Source organism: Sphaeramia orbicularis, chromosome 11, assembly GCF_902148855.1.
Source record: "Sphaeramia orbicularis chromosome 11, fSphaOr1.1, whole genome shotgun sequence".
Classification (NCBI taxonomy): domain Eukaryota; kingdom Metazoa; phylum Chordata; class Actinopteri; order Kurtiformes; family Apogonidae; genus Sphaeramia; species Sphaeramia orbicularis.
The window spans coordinates 9,253,217-9,275,330 of record NC_043967.1 but is presented as its reverse complement, the minus strand read 5'-3'; the positions used below and the strand labels follow the sequence as shown (position 1 = coordinate 9,275,330).

Sequence of the window (22,114 nt, the reverse complement as noted above, 5' to 3'; positions counted from 1 at the left end):
TAGTACTACAAACTAATACAACAACAGTCTCTGCAGTAATGGCTCTGGTACAAGCCATTTAAACTGAATGTTAGCTGAGCAGTAAATAACTAAGTTTGGACAGCGCTGATATTAATGCATTGAATGATAAGATTTGTACAATCTCTCTGAAAAGCAGAGATTGAGAGGAAGATCACCCAGCCCTACGTCTACATATTAAAAGAGTTTAGCATTTTTACTTTAAAATGTTCAAAACAGTCAAAATAGTTCACAAGTAGAATCATTTTTGTTGTTTCCACCACTGAACGCTGCTCTAAAGTAAACAAATGCAGTTTGATGCTCAAATGGCAGCATTTCTTCAACACGGGTGAGTTGGATTATGAGATTTATGAAGGTATAAAGTTACTGTTATGTTCTTATCTTTGCTAAGTTGTTGTTTGTTGATGCACAGTTCAGACTAAACTGTGACAGTTCTGACTTTGTTCGATTCCAAACAGATCTTTAGTGCAGGTAGTGACAACACAAACTGTAGAGAAAACAGGTGATGTATGGTTTCACTGGGTCTGTTTTCAGTCTAAAAACAGAGCTAACAGAGCTATGATGTAAACTATCGGCTGATGCAGCATGTGACGATTCTAAAACGCAGTGTTATTTGAACCAGTTTTTGTTTGAAGAAGAAAACTTGATGATAACATAATACAGATGTGTGTAAACAATGACCTTCACACGTTATTCAGTGAACGTTTCTGGTGATCCAGTGTTGATTCACTGGTGGTTTTGTTCACTGTGTGTGTGTGTGTGTGTGTGTTCTGGTTCATGGCTTCCCCAATCTGTTGTTCTGATGAGAGTTTGGAATATTGATACTACGTAGAACCCCTTTACAGCTTCAATACATGTTCCCAATACAACAGATATTAATACACAGAAAAAAACAAGGATAGAAATGTACACGTGTTCAAACAATCTCAAAAATGGCTTTTAAACTTCAATAGTTGATGTGGTTGTCTTGTAGCTGAATTTCAGTATCAGTGCTGCCATTAGTGTGTTAACCAGTCTCAAATCACACACAGGACTTGTGTGTGTTTTGGGACGCTATCCGTAGTTTTCATGTGTCATTAGGTATGTTTCCAGAGCAGCAACTTCGGCTAGTTTTAAGGGGGTGTGGTCACTGGGGCGTGTCTCCACTGCAGGAATTTTTACAGGGTTAACCCAGTCCCTGCTTCAAAGTAGGTACTCCAAACACCCCTGAAAACTCCTGGGTGGAGCTTAAAGGTTTACTTGATGCTGACTGGGTAGGCCCAGAGTAGGAGAGGAAACAAGCGGCATTTTGAAAGTCCTGCAGAAGTCGAGCAGGAAATAGTAGATTTTGGGAGTATCTATGGATTTTACAGTTGAAACAATAAAGTATGATAAGTGGACCGACGCAGATTTGCAGGCACTGCTTATACTGTACCACCTAATCAGTCACACAACGATCGCAATTAATTAACTTATTATTGTGGGTCCAACTCCATAATGGAGACACAGCAGCCAAGACGGCTAGGTGAGAGGACGTTCCTGTAACCCCCCCACACTTGTACCCTGAGGTTCCTGCAGTGGAAACATGCCTGTTATGCCCTGTAATGACCACATGAGGCAAAACAAGGCTTTCATCCCCTGCCCACTGGTTATTTTACCAGCTTGATTTAGGTAAGAAGCCAAATGGTTGTTATTCAGTTAGATGCAGCATCTGACAGCGACACAAGCCTGGGTTGCATTTCTACAGAATCCTGTGAAAATATATTTATATTTTTCAAAATAAAGTTTTTCAATCCACAACAGCAGACCCTCAGTGTAGACTGAGGGAAGATGTTCGCCTGACATTAAAAGGATGTTTAGATTGGATTTACGTCATCGGATATCGTCTTACCTTTATTGGAATACTTCCATTACAAATATTCTTTTTAATTCTTTTCAAAGGAGATCTCAGTATTTGTGGATTGAAACAGATGTCTAACATACAGGGCTATGCTACGTTTCCAAGATTAGCTGTCATGTGGGACCAGTGTTTTTACCCTCTAGGTAGTCACTATTACATGACTAAAAACTACAAATAGATGGTCATTCATGTCTTTACATCACCCTCTTGCCCTTGTATGTTAAATACAGAGAAGTTAATCCACATCCACGTCCAGGTTGATCTCGGTGCTCAGGTTGAGGTAGAAGAAGGCGTAGACACAAAGCACAAAGAGCAGGATCGCTGCGATGACGAGGAATGCATCCTGAGAGGAGAAAGGAAAAAAGTTTTAAGACTCTGTCTTTACCTTGTTTGTCTACAGCACTATTTTTACATCTGCCTTAGCCCGTGTGTATTTTCGTTATGAGAATCTTTTGAACGTGCTTATTTATTAGCTTTATGTCTATATTTGCCAAATCCCCATTGTCTTTCCTTTGATCTGAATTTCCTTCATTCCTAATAGACCTCTTATCAGCCTGACTTCACAAGAATGAATTATTTAGTGATAAAAACATAATAAGAAATAAATATTTAAGACAATAGGTGGATGTACTTTAAAGACAAATGTAATAATAGGAATGTCAATCATCACGCTTCTATTTTAAAAGTGAAAATGAAGTGAAAATCTGCTTGGATTACGAGATGCATGCAGTCCAAATAAACTATACTGCTGATGAACACACTTATATACACTCTGTGTGTTGCTAGAAAGTTGCTGGAAGAGCCTTTCAGCACTATATTCAAAGAACTCACTAAAAATATGCATACAACTTTGTTCTGATGACATCGTACAGGTGTTATTACTGACTGCACACCATGAGAGAACAGGTGAAACTGTCATCCTTAGACTGCGATGCACATATTTGCTGCCTCTCAAATCCATGTGAGTGCATACTTCATTCATCTATCGCCCACCTAAACACCTAATGCTGTATGGGGGGATGTAGTGCTGCATTATGTGAATTGTGGAATGTGTCTAGTGTGCAATGTCCTGTCCTTTGCTGCAACCCATGTCTGCAAACTGAATTGCTCCTTGGGGATAAATAGTGTTCTGAATCTGAATTATGTAGTAATGATGCAATATGTAATAATGTATTAATTTTTCACCCCATTATGTAATAACATGCTGCTTCTTGTAATAAAACTCTTGAACACATTTTGTAATAGCTTATTACGAATTGTGTCTTCCAAATTTCAGTGCACCAGTAAGTTTCTTGTAAGTAATACTTAATTAGTACAGCTTTTGCCTGTAACTTGCAAACACATTCTCCATTATAACAAACACAGTTACATTTGATTTAGGTTTGACCAGTGAAAAATCCTACTAGTTTTTTTAAAATGAATTGTAATTAAGCTGGAATGCTTAAAGCTGTTCTGCTGGTATGATGGTTTTTCCAATCAAGGCATCAATTTTGATGGTGTACTACATAATGCATCAAATTATTACATTTCCTTTAAAAAAAAGTGCTACACCTGCATTTTGTAATAACTGTTGCATTATGTAATAAGTTATTACAAAATGCGGTAAAGTTTATTACAAAATACGTTCAAGAATTTTATTACAAAATGTAGCGTTATTACATAATGAGGTGAACAATTATTACATTATTACCTATTGCACCGTTATTACATAATGCAGCGCTACAGGGGATCTTTGCATTGACCAGTGTCGCTGTCTGTCTGGAAGCTGATACCAGAGAACAGAATCCACCTGGGGCTCATTCCCTGCATCACCAAGCGGACTAAGTAATCATTTAGAGTTCAGCTTCTCACATGAGTTAACCACTAACACATGCTGTCACAAGGATCTTATTACAGATAATTCTAACATTTAATCTGACATGAAGATATAGCCTGCGTATGAAGATCTGCTCTGAGATCAAGATGTCCTTCCTTAGACCACTTTTGGAAGGCACCAACCGCTATGGACCAGGAACACCCAACAAGACCTGCATTATGAAGATGCTACGATCAAGCAGCCAAGCCATCACAACCTGGCCTGAATCAGTCACATCAGACCTGTACACTGCCCATTTTTCCTTCTTCCAACACATCAACTTCAAGTATTTCATATTCATGTGCTGCCTCATACATGTACATACACCCTACCACTAAAAGGTGCCATTTAAAGGGAATAATCAACATTATTATTACATCTGTCACTGGTCTGAATGTTATAGCGGATCAGTGTACAGTATGTCCTTCATATGTACTATAGGGGGATAGATGTAACCCCACCCTGTGCCTGAGTAAATGGTAGGGTTTCCTACAAAGAAAAAAATAGGACCAATCTCACCAGCATGTTCTATCAAGAATCAAAAACAAGTTGAATTTGCGAGGTTGTCAGGTTCTGCCTGCATCCAGACCTGTGGTTTGGATGCAGGAGATCAATCTCCCAATAGAAGTGGGTGGTATGGGTGGTAATGCTGCATTACAGAGTCCCAGGAGATGGGAAGTTTCCGACGTCCAACTCGGTAAAATGCATCGGAATGCCTGTCCAAGCCGGAGGTCCATGTTACAAAGTGTTTAGTTCAAAGAACCCCGAACTCACCGCAAACTACAGCATGACATCAACACAACAATGGCAGCACACAGTGTGCAAGTTTGCAATAGAAAAAAAAATTTCACAGTGTATAATTAGTTCATCCGTCATTTCGCTTCTTCCATCTCGTTAGCGTATATGAGAACACTGTACTGTCAACAGTCAAAATGCCTCTTCAGTAACAAAGCAAATAGGAGCTTAGATCTGCGATCTACATGTTTGTTGTTTATGTTCAACATGGATCACCTGGAATACTTTGAGGTGGGATATAGTTAACTCCAACTGACATATATTCTACCTCCCAGGACTCTGGAATGCAGCATAAGTCTACATATGACTTCTTATCAATGCTCAGTAGTAACTATATGAATGTCTCTAACGATTTCCATGTTATAAGCCATAAAAATATGGACCATTATAAGTAAAGGTAAATTTTTAATCATTCAAAAATTCCTCAAAAGTGTGAACAAACTTTGTAGACATTGTCCCATGAAAGCTACAGAAAACATTTAAATGCATCTGACCAGTAGTTTTGGAGAAGAAGATTGTTGAAATCTAGACATTGGTGACCTTGAGTTTGACCCCTCAAAGCTTCAAAGGTCAAAGGTCATGGACCCAAATGAAAGTCCATATATGACTTCCCATTAGTAATTTCATCATAGAAGATGTTTGAGGAAATTGCTAATGAAGACGATGATGAAGACGACACCAGTCACAGCACCTTCGCAGTAGCTCATGGCCTATTTGCCGGTGAGTTAAAAATGTCATTGATGATGTATTTTGTCGACCAGCCAAACTTGCATTAAGTAGAATATTATCTTATGTCCCATCCCATCCATCACTGCTGTGCAATACTTATGGGCTAATGTCAAAGGTGCTGATTGGACCACTCTTCCCTTACTTCTAACTGACCTATGACAGCTGGGAAAAACAGACTGGCCCCTCCTTCCAGTCAGTGTTGTCTGATCTGGAGTGTTTAGTTCAGGGGACATTTACTCTGGTCCACACTCTGATGTAGTAGGTGATGGTAATGCACCTTAAAATGAATATCACATGCTATAAAATGGAAAATGAAGGAAGGGGAATTCCTTTTGGAGCTATTGTAGAAATGACAGTGTAATATGATAGAAGGTGATTCCACACTAATAAAAACATAATTATAAATATTATGTTCTACGTCTATATTTAGATTCTACTAAATCCCTGTAAATCTCACACACTGGATTTTTAACCTGGAAATAACCAGTTCATTATTTACTAGTTTGTGCTTGTATATACTTTGCAGAAGAAGGAGAAATTTGCTAACAGAAAGAAGACAGTTGTGTTCATCTTTTGGAGAAAAGGGTTAACAAGTCAGTGTGTCTTGTCCGCAGTGTAACACTTCTCAAAGCTATCCACTCTGAAGAGCATTTTCAACAAGCTTTGTTTTTCACCAGCTGAGTGCTGCTGATGGACGGCCAACACAGATGTGTTTTCAAATGTATCTGCATTTGGTGGAAATGGATTCAGACTCTTTAAAAAGTAAACCAGGTCCCCCCAGTAGGTGTTCTAACTCTGATGGACCCATTTGCACATTAATGGCAAAAACGCTCTCAGCTGCTTTGAGAGATTCACGGCAGGAAATTGTTACCTGATGAAACGGTGGCCCATTAGATGAAACTGACAGTAAATATAATTTAGTAAAATGACTATTTCTAGCAGCATGGATGCACCATCTTATAAACTACATGAACAAAATATTAGGACACATCACACCTACAGCTTGCGGGTTGAAATATTATCATAAAAAGTTCATCTCTGTTGTCAAAAAGTATAAAAAAAATATACAAATAATAAATGTTGAATCAATATTTCTATTATGTTCCAAAGCTGACTTTTCTCCTTGTGTGAAAGCTGAAGAAACCAGATTGTTATTTATGGTTTAAAATTATTACTTATGGTCAAAACATGACAAACATTTCAGAAATCTAACAGTTCAGTTCAGTTTATGAAATAAAAATGTGTTAGGACCCTGAGGTCGGGTGTGTTCATGTATTCATAGGTATTGTGTATTGTGTGTTGTGTGTTTCTTCTGTTCCTCTCTCTCTCTGGTTATGGTTTCTGCCTTCCTCCCACACTGGCCTACAGAGGGCCAGAGGTGCATCTATGCTTGTGCATTTTTGGGGTGCATGTGTGAGCGTGCATGTCTGTGTGTGTGTCGGAGATCAGGTGGAGTTCGCCGAATGACAAACCCGGAGCGACGAATGGCACGCTGATTAGTCGAAAGAGACTGAGCCGATCTTTAAAAGGACCGGATGACATCTCCCAACCAGCTCCTGACCTAACCCTGGTCCCAACCAACACTAGTTTGTTAGTTTGTCTGACTGTGTGTGAGAGAGTGAGAGATTCTGTTTCTGTATCTGTAAATATTGTAAATAACCTGTATACACTTATGGTTGCACCAGGAAAGGGTGAGAAGCCTATTTTGTTTTGATATGTTTTCTCCTGTTTATAATTTAGGAGTCCAGGTTAGACCTGTGTATTTTAGTTTCTTTATTTTGTTTGTTAGGGAAGTTTAGGGTTGTTGAGCTGGTTTTGCTTATTATTTTGGCACTGCTCACCCTGAAGGAAATAAATTGCTGCTTATTTTTGTCACTGCCTTCTTTGGGAGTGGGATTCGAGTTGGAGTCACTTTTATGTTATGCCCTTTTAGTACCCGTAGACTAGGTCATAACACTGAAAAGCAAAATACTCATACATCAGTGTCTAGAAACAAAACCAGATTTCAAGAAAACATGAAAACTTACATTCGAAAAGGAGTGGGAGGACATTTAAATGTATTTAATCCCACACGACAGTCAATTATTTAGGTTCCTATCAGTATAAAGCTGTACGAAAAATTTTGTAATTGGTTAATTTCAATTGTCATTTTTCAAAAAAGTAAACATACATATATACAAACCTATACAGACATACAAAAAATAAATAAATACATTTTTGAAGGTAACATGACATGAGTGAACAGCAAAAATATATCATTAAATAAAATGAACCAAAAAACAAACAAACAAACACCACAGTAAACATTTGGTAGTACTCGGACGGACACCTTCTACATTTTTAAACCATGAATGTCTTTTTAAATAGTCTGATGTTGACATTCTTTAATCTGTTCCATAATTTTACTCCACATATTGAAGCTTTTCCTTGATATTCACACTTTGAAGGTTTTGAACTTAAGTTGTCCTCTTCATTCATTCACAACCTCCTTCCCTTTTTGTGAATCATTTTGGAATATTTCCTGGCAGTAATTAATTTTTTGCTTGAAATAGTATCTGAGCTGTCCGAAATTCTATGAGATCTTTAAATTTGAACAATTGGGTTTGTGTGAAGTCTGTAACTCACCCCATGAATGACCCAGATTATTAGAGGATGTATGGTGGTGATGTAGTTATTGCTCCAAACCTCTGCACAGTATTGTTGATATGGAAGAAACAGGTGAACACTATTTAATGAGGAGTGATTTATGACTAAGGTACAACATTTAAAACTATTCTAATGATAAAGAAATTCAACTCTGATTCAAAATACAAACTTATGAAGTATTTTGTTAGCATAGATAACAATGTAAACACAATTAACCTTAAACATGTTGAATTTGTATAATGTAGGTACGTCACGTATAATGATAAACATGATGTTTAACGCCATAATAGTGGTGTAGTTTTATTTCGAGCACATAGAATCATAAGATAACAAAGAACCATACAACATGGTCAAACAAAATTTTCCTGTGCTCAAAAGGGAGTGGGAAGAAGTGTAACTTATTGACTCCAACCCCTTCTTACAAACTAATAATTCAATTAAATCTGCTTCCTTTGCTTTGTTAACGCACCTTTTCTTCTGTATATTTTTACAATAACACAAAACATCCATACAAACCATTCACATACACTTTTTTGGTCACCTCACACACAATCAGATTTGCATAATCAACCATTTTTTATATATATATATAAATATATATATATATATATATATATATAAACTAAAATTTATAGGCACTTTAAATATTTACTACAAATACAATAATCAATATATGGGATAATATATTCTTATGATAATTAATTCATAACAATAATATCTTATTTTATGTGTACTTCTATGTTATAACGAGATATTCACTTATTCAGATAATGTTCTATATTTTGTTATTATACTGGATTTATACATCCTTTTAAATGCTCAAATTGAAGAAGACATTTTTAAGTTTTGTTCCAGATTATTCCACAGATGTACCCCTCTAACAGAGATACACTGGCTTTTAATGTTTGTTCTACACTTCATTTTCTTGTAGATTTCAGTTCCCCTTAAATTATAATTACTTTGCCTGTGCTCAAACATCTCCTGCAGACTGTAGGGGAGCATATGGTCATGAGCTTTATACATTATGATAAGAGTATTAAGGTCGACAAGATCGACCATTGGTGATACACAGAATGTGAAGTCCATTTTTCCTGGAAATCAGCTGAAACGTGGACATGTCTGTCTACAGGACACCTTTCTACTGTAATGAGATGAGTCTGAGTCCAGGGAACTCAAAGGTGTTTCTGCGCAGAATTAACACATTTCTTCCTAATTTGATACAGTTTGAGGTTCCATTTCTGGATGCAGCAGAAGACCAAAGTGGTGCTGAGTCCATGTGTCTGTATTCACCACAGTAACATGATGGTGTCTCATGCAATAATGCCTGAGAGTAGAAGGTCATGCACATTCAACACTAGTTTCTACCCTTGGCCTTAACACACTGACCCTGCAATGTTTTCACAATATCATGTTGTGCACATGGTGAAAGACTGAAACTCGTTGCGATTTTGGAACTAAAAGACAATCGTCTCACAAAGTTTGGCACAAAATGTTGAGTCAAGACTAGGGATGTAATGATAACCGGTATAATGATAAACCGCGGTAAAATTTCCGACGGTTAGTATTACCATTTAAATTCTAATTATTATGATAACCATGTTTGATTACCACACCTAGAGAACTCATGGTACTATTCATTTCCTGAAGAGGCAGCGGCACTCCAGGCGTGTGTGCAGTTTGTAATGTTTGGCCTCTGAAAACATGGCTGAAGGCACCTGCATGGACAGAGGTCCAAAGATTTGGGGATAGGGGCTCCTGCACGGACCCGGTCCGTCCGACTGCAGGTCTGTCAGAGCGTGTGCGCACGGACCTGGGGTACGTTTCTGGGTTAAATAGTGAACGCAGCCGTTTGCGCGCCCCTCAACGCAAATAGTGAGCGAACGATGGGTCGGGGAACACAGAGGCTTAACGAACCCAAAATCTATTTCTGTGCTCGTTTCGTTCGCTAAGCCATCGTTCACTCACTATTTGCGTTGAAGGGAGCGCTAAACAGGTGCGTTCACTATTTAACCCAGAATGAACGCCTCTGCTCCCATTGTTTCCAGTCACCTGACAGCATTATGGTTAGAATGAAGAACTATTATAGGATATCTGTGAGCCCGGATCTGTGACCTTCTCCCTTACCCTCACCTGTCTGGATGGACCTCCTCACCTCACCTGACTATAGATGGACCCCCTCAGCTGTCTGCACCCCCACCCACACACACGCACACTCTGAACTGAACTGAATTATTTACACATATACGTATATCGTGCATCCGGCTGGAAGTCTAAGGATGACCCCAGTTATTCTGCACTGGTGACTTTATTAACAGAACTCTAAATGGTCACTGTTGGTCGTAACCATGGCAACAACAGGACAAACAGATTGTACAGAAAAACTGAACTCTGTTCTGTTTGTTCCTCTCATCCACGCGCTCATATTCATTAGGCGCACGCACAGACACACACACAACCCCGCTGGTGTGTGTGGCACCCGTTCCCTGGCACTGGTCCCATACAGTTCTCATTCATTCATTCATTCATTCATTCATTCATCTCTCAAAGCCACACACGCTTTGTCCTGAACTAATCTATATTTACCTCTGCCAAGGAGGTTATGTTTTTTGTCGGCGTCGGTTTGTCTGTCTGTTTGTCTGTCTGTCTGTCTGTCTGTCCGTGTGCAAGATAACCCAAAAAGTTATGGACAGATTTGGATGAAAATTTCAGGAAATGTTCATACTGGCACAAGGAACAAATCTCAACATTTTGGTGGTGATTGGGGGGGGCACTGATCTGCATTGTTGGAGGTCTGCGCTCTCCGAGTGCTTTTCTAGTCATCCATAAATCCATAGAAAATAAGTCTAATAAGTTATCAGTGCAAAATGTTCATGGGAAAAATCTGATATTAAAGATATTGTCAGACTTGTGTTAAAATCTTCGACAAATGTAAATAATATTTCAAAGGAAATACATGACAGAAACGAAGTGCAATGAATCTACAAGAATACATCCTCCTTCTACCGTGGACCTCTGAGGTCCGCGTTAAAATCATGTCTTTTAGGAGGAACTGGGTGAGCGCACACTTTTAATCAACTAGCCCAGAAACAGGATAGCACATTTTGTGTTCCGTTGGGTTAACGAACAAACGAACGCATTTTGCGTTGCACTAGTTGTTAACGAACAAAGAGCGAGCCCAGAAACGGGATAGCGCAAAATGCGTTAAATAGACGCATTTTGTGTTGCGCTGGGCTTAACGATTTTACGAACTAGTGCAGAAATGAACCCCCTGTCCGTCCGACTGCGGGTCGGTCCAAACAAGCACGTGCACGGACTCACTCTGTTCTAGTAAGCGAGCAGACAGACCTGGTCCGCGCTAGTGTTAACCCCCTACCGTCTGAATATAGATCCTCAGGACAAACTCATGTCAGTTCAAATGGGCCCAAATGAGTGAGCTTCAACTGTACAAAGACACATGATGTGTGTAAAAACCAAAGGAGAGGAGGCTTTATGAACTGAAGGACATTCAACAGGAAATCCACTGACTGACCTCCAGAGGAACTGGACCATATGACACTGTTGGGATTGGTCTGTCACTGACCAGGAGTGAACCACTGACCAGTCTGGATCAGATCAGCCTAACATGTTTTATAATCCTCATCTTTCAGAATATTTACATTTGTTCATGAAACAGTTCAGGAAAACATGACTGTGTTTCACTTTCTGTTTGTGTGTACAATAGTGTATATGTGTGACACTGTGAATGATTTGATCTGGAAAATGTTCAAACTCCACTATGACCCATCCAACTACTTTTTTTCACACTCAAAAACACCTCAGGAATCAATAGGAGAATTGATAAGGAATTGGATTGATAAGTAGAACTAATAATGGCATTGATATTGATCAAATCCTATCAGTTCCATCCCTGGTGCAGATATCTCTTGTGTCCCTAAGGTGCCAACTTAAATCACATTTGTATGTTTGTTGTTTACATGTTATTACTTGAATGTTTCTGCAACAGAAAGTACATTGTGCATGTTACTTTATTAGTTTTTTTCAAAATACAACTTGGTTATATTATTTCAGTGTGTGTATAAGTACTTTTTGAACATTTTTAACACATTTCAACAATACCCCGATAATAATGATAACCGTGATAATTTTGGTCACAATAACCGTGATATGAAATTTTCATATCGTTACATCCCTAGTCAAGACATATCCATGTGAAGAGTCAGCCTTTGGAGGATTTTACTTTTATGTCCAAATGTGATCCTGTTACCTGTGTTGTCTGTAAACTTTGTGTGTCTGTTCCGGTATTGTAATGATTCTGATCTAATAAAGACATTTAGGTTAAAAATCTGAATTTATTTTAAATTTAGAAAAGACATTTAAGTTGGTCAGTGAAAACTGGAAAAATCTTTGTGTTGGATTTAAAGGTTAAAGTCAATCAACAAATAGATTTTAGCCTGAAAAACTTTTCAGGAAGAGGGTTTCTATATTATGGAACAGAAAGAGCAACTGAAAACATAAAGGGCATTAAAAAACGTACATTAAGTCTTATCTTATCTCCTCCATCTGCATCCCTGCAGTTCCAAAATTTCTACCAAGAAGTTAAACTTTCTGCAACAAAATGGCCTAATTTTTTTTTAGGTTTGTATTGGTTAATTGTCAAACAAATTGAGGCTTTCCAGAGGAGTGGCATTCAACTTGAAAATGGGAATTTGGAGCGCTCGTTCATTATGTGGCGCTTGCACGATTACAATCTTCATCAGTTGGAGTTTCATTAGGGCCACTCAGAGTATTGAACAATGCCAGTTATTCTTTATCAAGAGAACTCATTAGCAGCAAACTTTCTAATCAACACTGGAGGGCTTGGAGAGCTTTAAAAGAGTGCATACTGATTGGAGGTTATTCAAAGAAGAAAAATTTGATTGAGAACAAGGAAGTGGGCCACAACAACAAAAGATGTCATGACAAGTGAATTCATGATTGTAGTTTTACACAGATGGAGACTAAATGTCATTCACAACATATGGTGACTTTTTTTATACCAATGCACTCTTAGTCCTACAGAGCCTCTGTAGGACTGTAGAGCTTTCTCTTGAAAAGCACCTGAACCATGATTAAATGAGTCATGGCTGTTAAACTGTACAGATATGACTGACAGACGAGGGTGATACAAGGCCACAGCGAGGAGAAACGAAAACAGGAAAGAGGTGAATGAGACAAAACAGAGACTCATGACAAATATAAAAAAAAGACATGCAGAAGAAAAAAAAAGTGACAACTTGAGAAACATCAACTTTGTAATTGCCATATGTAACACGCACGCGCGCACACAGACACACACACACACACACACACACACACACACACAGATGAGTACAAATTCAACCCAGTGGCCAAACTGCACTGAGAAAAGACAGTTAACAGTGAGAATATGAGAGAAAACAAAACAAGCCAGAGATAAGACTCTGCATAAGCGAGGGGTGGTGGTGGTGTTTGGGGGGGGGGTTAATAATAATTCCTCTCTGACGAAGAGCGTGGTAGGGATGGAGGGGGGTGACAATTAAAAGGCGTCGCAGCATCCACAGCTATCTGTGTACATGTTGTAGTGCCTAGTCATCAGCGGCACTGGTCTTCATTAGCCTCAGCCCAACATTTATCTCCATCCCGGCAGCCTCCAAACAGCTTAAAGTCCTCGCTTAATTGGAAAACTTTTAAATTTCATGCACTTTAGTTTCATATATTAACCGCCAGGCTCCACACCGCTTGATTTACTTTTCTATTTCACCAAGGCCTTGGAGAAAAGAAGAAGTAGAAGAAGAAGTGTTATCAAATCACAGGGAGCTTGATTGTTTTCTGCTTTTTTTTCCTTTCTTTCTTTGTGTTCTCTTGCGGCTTTGAAAAACACAACAAAGAATAGCATTTGTAATTCCGTCTCTGACAATATCGCAAAGAAAGTGTTTTGCGTGACGTAAGCAAGTGTTTTTTGTGGAGTAGCCACTGAAAACAAAAGGACGCGTGGAGATGCAATCCCTGTGTTTTTCTTATTTCTTTTCTGTGCTTTGGTTTTTCATAGAGACAGAGAACAGCTGGTTACAGTGACTCGTCTATGAAAACAAGCTGGAGGGGTATGGGGGGAAAACACTTGAGCTGTAGAAAAGCACCTGCACTTGATTGAGATCATTGTTTTGGAGGAGAGTGGCCAACTGTGTTGACTCCTGCCATGTCTCACAAACACATTTGTATGCACCCACACACAGACAGACACACAGACACACACACACACACACACACACACTGCGTCTCTGCCCACATTCTGATGGAGACCCCTGGATGGAGCCCAAGCACATCACCATCTTCATCATGTGGCTCTCGCTCTCGCTCTCTCTCTCTCTCTCTCTCCCTCTTTGCACCGGCAGCAGCTGCAGCACACTTGGCATGCTGGGAGCTCAGTCCCTGTCACCCTGGCGACGAGCCACAGCTCAGCAGACGTCCCCTCATCTGGTCCGCCTTTAATTCTCCTCATGGGTTTGCTTGTGTGTGAGTGTGTGCGTATGAGGACGTCACTCTGAACTGTATGTGGAGGATTCAGGGATGTTTATGTGCTGTATGTGGGTGGCACAGAGACCACCGGTGTATTAGAGCGTCTGTTGGCGGGCATGTCTACTCTCATAAAGATACACAAAAAATGCTGTTAGGTTGAATTTTATGGCAGGTTAAAAGAGCTGCCTTTAGAAAATATGTGTTGTTTTTTTTTATATCAAAAGATTATTACTAACTGGTCTCTTTCAAGGGACAAATGTAGAACATAATAAAATGATGTCTCACACTCATTATTTTTAGTTTGATCACTTAGATCTATTATCCATGCTCTGTACCAGAGGCCGACTGGTAGTGTCACGGTGCACTCCAGTGTTACCACTGACCCGTCCCTCAGACCAATTCTGATCATCACCTGCTGGCACCGCACCTGGAGCAGATCTCCATCAGGGTTCCATATAAGTGTGTTATTACACAGCGCACTCAAGTCCGAATCAGAGTACGCTGAACCCCAAAGTCCGCTTAATTTTATCCATGTGAATGCAACCGTTCCGTGCTTGAGTACCGTACCCGGTAGTCCTGGGTCCTGACTGCCCGTACTCCAGTATGGTACGCTGCCACGTGAATGCAATTTCGGCCCGAGTTCAGAAGTGACCTAATCACCATTCCGACAACGGAAGTGGGTTAAGCACCACAAGACCATAGACGGTGTTCCTGTTGTCCCCTGAAAAAGCCTCGGATCTGCAGGGCACGGGATCGCCTGATCAACTGAACCACTGGATGATATATCAGGGACAAAGAAGGTCGCTCTGCTTCACTTTGCCTCAAACAGGCTAACAGATAGGTAAGGGTTTGTCTTATTCTGATGCCCACGTTTGTAGGATAGGGACAGAATTCCTTCCACACCGCCGCCTACTGTTTTGTACTCGAGCACGGGCTGCGGTACGTGCATGTGGACACAACATCTCCGGGAAAAGTGTGAACGTATCCAGGTACAGTACGGACTCGAGTATGCTGTGTGAAAGCGCCCTAAGGGGCTCCTCTGCTCCAGTGCGGTGCCAGATCATTGCTGCTGCTACTCCACAGACTTCCACACCCCTCCATAGACTCTTTTGGACTTTCTACTCATAGCCATTACTCGGACTCTCACCATGATCACCCACCACTAAACCCATTTACTCCCTTCAGCACTATGCGTATGAGTCTAGTCATTCTTTCTGTCATGACTGATAGTGCATGTTTAAAGATAGATATGAAAAACTGCAACAGTTTGCAGCAGAAAATCCTATCACTGCTCCTTGAAAAAAAAAGGACACAGCAGAAAATTATCATTTTCATGAACATCTGCGTTACAGTAGCAAATAACATCAAACTCAAGGTAATCAACAACTTATACAGTAAATACCCATTGACACCAGTTAGTCAGCCTATGTCTAGTATCTGCTCCTTTTCAAAGTGCAATGGTACAACCAATCAAGACCTTTTAACACCTCTAAAACAGGAGAAAATAACTCACACTGTTTGCGATATTCTGGGCGAGTACCAACATCAAAATTGAACATAAAAATTTTATTTCATTGGTTGGTTGTTAACTAATTTTCTTTATGTCATAGAAATTCGCACTATAAAAAATGACTTAATGTTGTTAGTGTTTCAGTCCTTTCAGCTGCAATGTCTTAAACTGAGCCCTAACTCACACATTTCTGAAACAACCTTTGATACAACACAGCTGAGACAAACTTCATCTTCTAACAGCTAATGTCATGTTCAACCTTAACGTACTAGAAAGTACTACAATACTACAGTGTCAAGAAGCACAAACATCCACCCCTGTAGCAAAATTCAGTGGACATTGAATTTATGCAGATAATGATTTCCAAAAACTCCATGTCTTGTGCTGTTTTTCCTCAAATAAATTCCAGGAGTCAGTTACAAGATGATACTAGCTGATGTACAAATAAACTATGTGGATAAACTTCTGGTGCCTGTCATATAATAAGTTACCACTTAAGCACAATGTTCAGATATACAAGTTTAACATAACAGATTCAACAATATAATCCAGCTGTTTTACACTTCTAGATCAGTCATTTTTTTTATTTTTATTTTATATTGTAAAAAGTAAAGAAGTGTTGGATTTGTTGAAGACTCAATCAAAACAAGTTTATTTTTTATTTTTTAATTAATTGCAACTATTCTTCTTATTAAACAGAGGAAACTGGAAGGAAAGGCCTGTCTCTAATACCACCCTCCTTCAAATAAAGTCCAGGTAAAGACTTTACACTATTTTAAGGAAATGATGTACTTCATGCAATGCATATTGTCTGGACAGAAGTGTTGGATATATAGTAATTTTGTGCCAGTTTGTGAAACTTAAATATAACAATAAATACACACTTGAAGTGTCATCTGATTTGCCTTTAGGTCAGTGGTAATAAACAACACCTACATGAATCAGTACTGATAATCGGCTAACATCTTGGTGTATCCCTGTGTGGACTGTACAGTTTCTGAATATAAAACAACCTGGCCTACTCACTTCACTAATGAGTGTTGTATTCAAATGTATATAGCAGCTGTAATCACAATCTGATGTCACGAGGTGCACCAGAGTCCATACATTGTCACTTTATTCATACCCTTTTGAGTATCTCAACTAAATTAAATAAAAAAAAACAAAGACATGAAAAAAAAAATAAAAATAAAAATGGAAAATTATTTTTTCAAGTTCAGCTAAAGGCTCAAATACTTCTTATCTTTGGCAATAAATAATTCTATACCATCTTACTTGCTTCTAAACATACAGTGCAGTAGATTCACAGCTGGAAAATATCCAAACTCATTATCTGTAGTCTCCTTCCTCTGCCAGTTTCATAAGCATTTTTTTTTTTTTTTTTTACCAACTTTCTAGTCTCAGCAGCTAAATAAGACCCAGGGAAAACTGTGCAGAACTGAACAGAAGGCTAGTGTGCCAATTAGACAAGGCAGCCGGCTCGTTTCCTCTGCTGCAAGCTAGTGTGTCTGAGCTACTTTGAAGGCGATTGTTCTTCACTGGGTGACCTGAGGAGATGCTGCAGCAGACTTCATCTTGGAGGCCGTGATGACCCCACGCCATCCACTGTTTATGGAGGCATTGAAGGAAACGAGTGCATTCAGGCAAGAACACACTATTTCTGTAAGGCCGCGATACCTCTATGGGCCAGTACAGCAGGACATTCAGAACCTGGTCTCAGGTCGGTGTTTTGCTCAGTCCAAGAAGTTCTCTCTACTTCTTTCCCCCCTTTCTTGCTTTCTCATTTGTGTGTCTCCATCTAAGTCCTTGCCAAGTTCTCCAGACTGGTCTGCTACTGGGACAGCCCTGAGACAGCCTGGCCTGGCAGCTGACACAGTCTCTGGGCAGGAAAGTCTGTGGGCCCTTCAGAGATGCCAGCTGCATCGGAGACCAGCATTTCATCCAGGAAAGAGGAGAGGAGAGGAGAAATGAGGAGAGGAGAAATGAGGAGAAATGAGGAGAGGAGAGGAGAAACAAGGAAAGGAGAGGAGAGGAGAAATGAGGAGAAATGAGGAGAGGAGAAACAAGGAGAGGAGAGGAGAAATGAAGAGAAGAGAAAGGAAATGAGGAGAGGAGAAACAAGTAGAAGAGAAGAGAAACAAAGAGAAACGAGGAGAGGAGAGTAGAGGAGAAATGAGGAGTGGAGAAACAAGGAGAGGAGAAACAAGGAGAAACTAGAAAAGCACTCGGAGAGCGCAGACCTCCGCCAAGCGCAAAAATTCCCCACATAATCGGTGATACAAATCCTACATTTATTTTTTAAAATAAAATCCGCCTTCTGGATCAGATCCGGATCAGCCTTTGAAATGTGATAGAGGACCCCACTGTCAATTCCTGAGTTAAATTTCATGAGTTTAGGTCAATAATTAAGCGAGATATTGGGAAATGAAAATTTTGGCTCCATTTACCACAATGTTAACGAAAATTTCAAAGTGATCCAGAATCCAGGATTTCTTCTGGATCACCCCCAAAAGTTAATCATTTCTTCCTTCTCCCATTTCCAACAAACCCTGAAAATTTCATCAAAATCTGTCCATAACTTTTTGAGTTATGTTGCACACTAATGGACAGACAAACAAACAGACAGTCAAACAAACCCTGGCAAAAACATAACCTCCTTGGCGGAGGTAACAAAGAGAAGACAAAACGAGGAGAACAGAAGAGAAACAAGGAGAGGAGAAATAGGAGAGTCGAGACGAGGACAAACAAGGAGGTGAGGAGTGGAGAAGACAAACAAGGGGAGAAACAAGAAAAGGAGAGATGAGAGTGAGGATAAAAGAAATGAGGCAAAATGAGGAGCAGAAAGGAGAAACAGGGAGGCACAACGAGGACAGGAGAGAAGAGGAATGGAAAGGACAGACAGAAGAAGAGAAGAGAAGAGTATTCCAACCTATAAAAAACCGTTGTCAAATTATTTGTGTGAAGGAAAGGTTTGGAGGGGTAGGGGGTGGGGGGTTCTACTGTCATCACAGAGCTGTGTAAAAAATCACAACTTTATAGAACGTTAAAAAGACTTAGTGGGAAAGCAAGCGTGACCAAATATCCATTACAATTGGGCTGAATTTCAATCAAACTCAGGGCCAAGAGGTCCAAGTCAGTTTAATATCCTCGTCCCCGAGGTATTTTTAATCCGACCTCTGAAAATTTCCCTCGTCTTGGGTGTGAAAACCTGAATAATTCATGAGCAATATCAATATTTCAAGATATGGACTAATCTAATTGGATTAAAGACGTGCTTAATGAGGCCTTGCGTGTCTAAGAGATGCATATTTTAAAACCTGACCATTTCACCCGGTGTTTAATCCTCACTATGACTTGTTCATCTCTGTGTACTATGTGCCAACTGAAGCTTAATGAGGAAGTGAAGCCTTTTGGCTTTTTAATGCACTGTAAAGGAAAAACAATCTCCAGTGCTGAGAAGGAAAATAAACATGCAAAAAATAACATCAGATGTATGTGAATTATGTCTACTTACAACTTGGCTTTGACTTTGTACACATGAAAAAAAAAAAAATCACCAAAGACATGGTCTCTGCAATTTCAAAGAGGATTTAAAAATCTGCCGGTTGATTTACAAACTGGTTTGGTTCTGCATGGAGAAAATGTGAAGTAGTCAAAGTGTTTATAAGTGAGACAGAATGAGGAAAAGCATAAACAGCAGGGCCACGTCTGCCACAGTGATAAACGTTAAGTCATCCATCTTTGTGCACAACAGCTCCTAATCGCTGCAGTGTGACAAAGCATGGAAGAGAAACACACGTTTCTAACCCTGCAACCCCCCCACCTTCTTCCACTTTCACATTATCCATGATCTTTCTCTCTTATTAGCACTGTCATTTCCTTTTTCCTCTCTTCTCTGCTTGTGTTAGTCCCGTCCTCTTTACTGTCCCACATCATTTCAGTTTACCCTTTAACCCCTGACGTGTCTGTGGTGAGTGTTCTGAATGTATTAGAGTTGGGGTAATAGATTTATTTTAAATACTCATGAAAATTCAACCACTTCCTCAATAGGAAAATTTTCAAAACGTGCTGATAGAATAGACATTGTTCTTTCCATAGACATCTGAGCATGCTCAGTTCAACCCCTGTCATCTGTGGAATGGGGGGGTCAAACACCGAGCAGTGAGTTCTACTGCTCGGTGTTTGACCCCTCCTAACTAACTTACTATAAAAATAGATGGTTTGGGCTTTTTTTTCACCATTTTCCTTGTTATTTTTTGTGTTTACTGTTGTTTGCAGTGTTGTGGTGCTTTTCCTTTATTTTATTTTTTTTTACTGAGTTTTTACCAAGTTTTGACCATGTAACTGCTTTTTGGAGTTCGACCAGGTGCCAAAAAGCACCTGACTGATTTTGAAAAAAAGAACCCCAAAACAAAAACTACAGGACCCAAATTCAAATACTTGTTCAACATCCTAAATCTCTTATTGATGTACATTCTTAGTGCCTTATTTAGTAAAAACCTGTCAAACTCAAATTCCTCTCTGTGTTTTTTTTCTGTTAATCCACCATGTTTTGACCCTAAAACACAGTAAAGCAAAACCATTGAAGAGGCCTGGATACGAAATATGATGTGGTGACACATGTTCTCCAATGGTAAGAATACAGTTGGCAGGCAGACGGACGGACGGACGGACGGACGGACAGACAGACAGACAGACAGACAGAATGATGGGTGACCTAACAACACATACAAGGGGAGAAGTCCACACTGGTCTTACCCTGAATCCAGACGAATTCTTCTTTGCTTCAGCTTTCAGTCGTGTAGCCTTTAATGCAGTCTTGGTCTTTTTATAGTCCTGTTTACCTGAAACACAGATGAAAACTTTTACTATTGTTCTGCATCTTTAACATCTTTTTTCATTATGTCTCATCACATATGTCATGTCATTTTAATATTTTAATTCATTATCATCATCTATCATCGTTTTTTAGGTCATAATTGTCTTTACTGTTTTACATTCTATTGCATCTTTTGTACCATTTTTGTCTTTTATTTTATCATCTTTTTGCGTCTTTGATGTTATAGTCTCATGTTTTTTTATTTTGTCATCTCATTGGATCTTTTACATATTTTTGTCTTTAATGTAGTTATGATCTTCTTGTGTCTTACATTATGTGAGTTTTTTGCTCGACTTTTACTTACACTGCTTTCATCTTATTACATTTTGTCATTTTCATCATCTATGTGTTTCTCATGGCTTTGTTAATGTCATCATTAATACAAACCACAAAATGCTCATCTTGTCCTCCATTTTAAATTAAATTGTATTGCATGATTCTTTAGATGGAGATCCAATAAAAACACAGTTTGGGTCCAAACTAACGCATATTTTTTTTCTTTCTTTTCCCCACTCATACATACTCCAAATGTAAATATGACATGTAGAACTTTTTGACCATGCAAAATTATGACTTGCACGTACTTGAAGATAGATTCTGTATATTTAAATGTTATTTTGTTTTTGTCTTATTTTGCTTTGTTTTGTTTTATTTTGTTTCTTTGCATGTTTGAAATGAATAAAAGAAAGAAAGAAAGAAAGAAAGAAAGAAAGAAAGAAAGAAAGAAAGAAAGAAATGCAAGACTAAGGTTTTGTAAAACCAATGATAAACTGGAACGATATAACGTTATTGATTGACGTGTTAAAATAATACTAGAAAGTACTCAGAGACCACAAACCCCTAAAATCCCCCCTAATAAAATATCATCACCAGCATGACTACACAAATTTATAAATAATTGTAAGATTTTATTTGCACTCTGAAAAGATATAGTGACTTTCAGAAAATTGGGTCTAGATTTTCATAATTATATGCATACTGTATATTTGTTCAGTTTGCATGAAATCAAATGTCTGACTGATAATCTCAAGATTTTGTTCACAGATTTATTTCACATTTTAACTGAGATATCATCGATCCTTTGTCGTCCAGAAAGCTGCATAAAGTATTAGGAAATTTTCACAAATTTGCTAAATTAAATTTATTTCAGTATTTGCATGCCGTGTCTTTCCCCTCATTTTTGTCTTTTTCTCTTCCTATCTCATTGCATCTTGTGTAATTTTGTCTCTTCTGTTTTTACATCTTTGATGTCATTTTTGTCTTATTGCT

General features: G+C 38.9%; 1 protein-coding gene across 1 annotated transcript in view; it reads right to left on the bottom strand.

Moving 5' to 3' along the window:
* Positions 1-241: 241 nt before the first annotated feature.
* triqk (triple QxxK/R motif containing) overlaps positions 242-22,114 on the bottom strand; it is a 43,764-nt gene continuing 21,891 nt past the window's right edge. Inside the window, exons 3-4 of the mRNA XM_030148070.1 lie at positions 20,725-20,810; positions 242-2,240 (exon numbers count right to left, since the gene is read on the bottom strand). Of these exons, the coding sequence (XP_030003930.1) occupies positions 2,133-2,240; positions 20,725-20,810 (194 nt within the window). The 3' untranslated portion in view covers positions 242-2,132. The remainder of the gene's footprint in view (positions 2,241-20,724; positions 20,811-22,114) is intronic.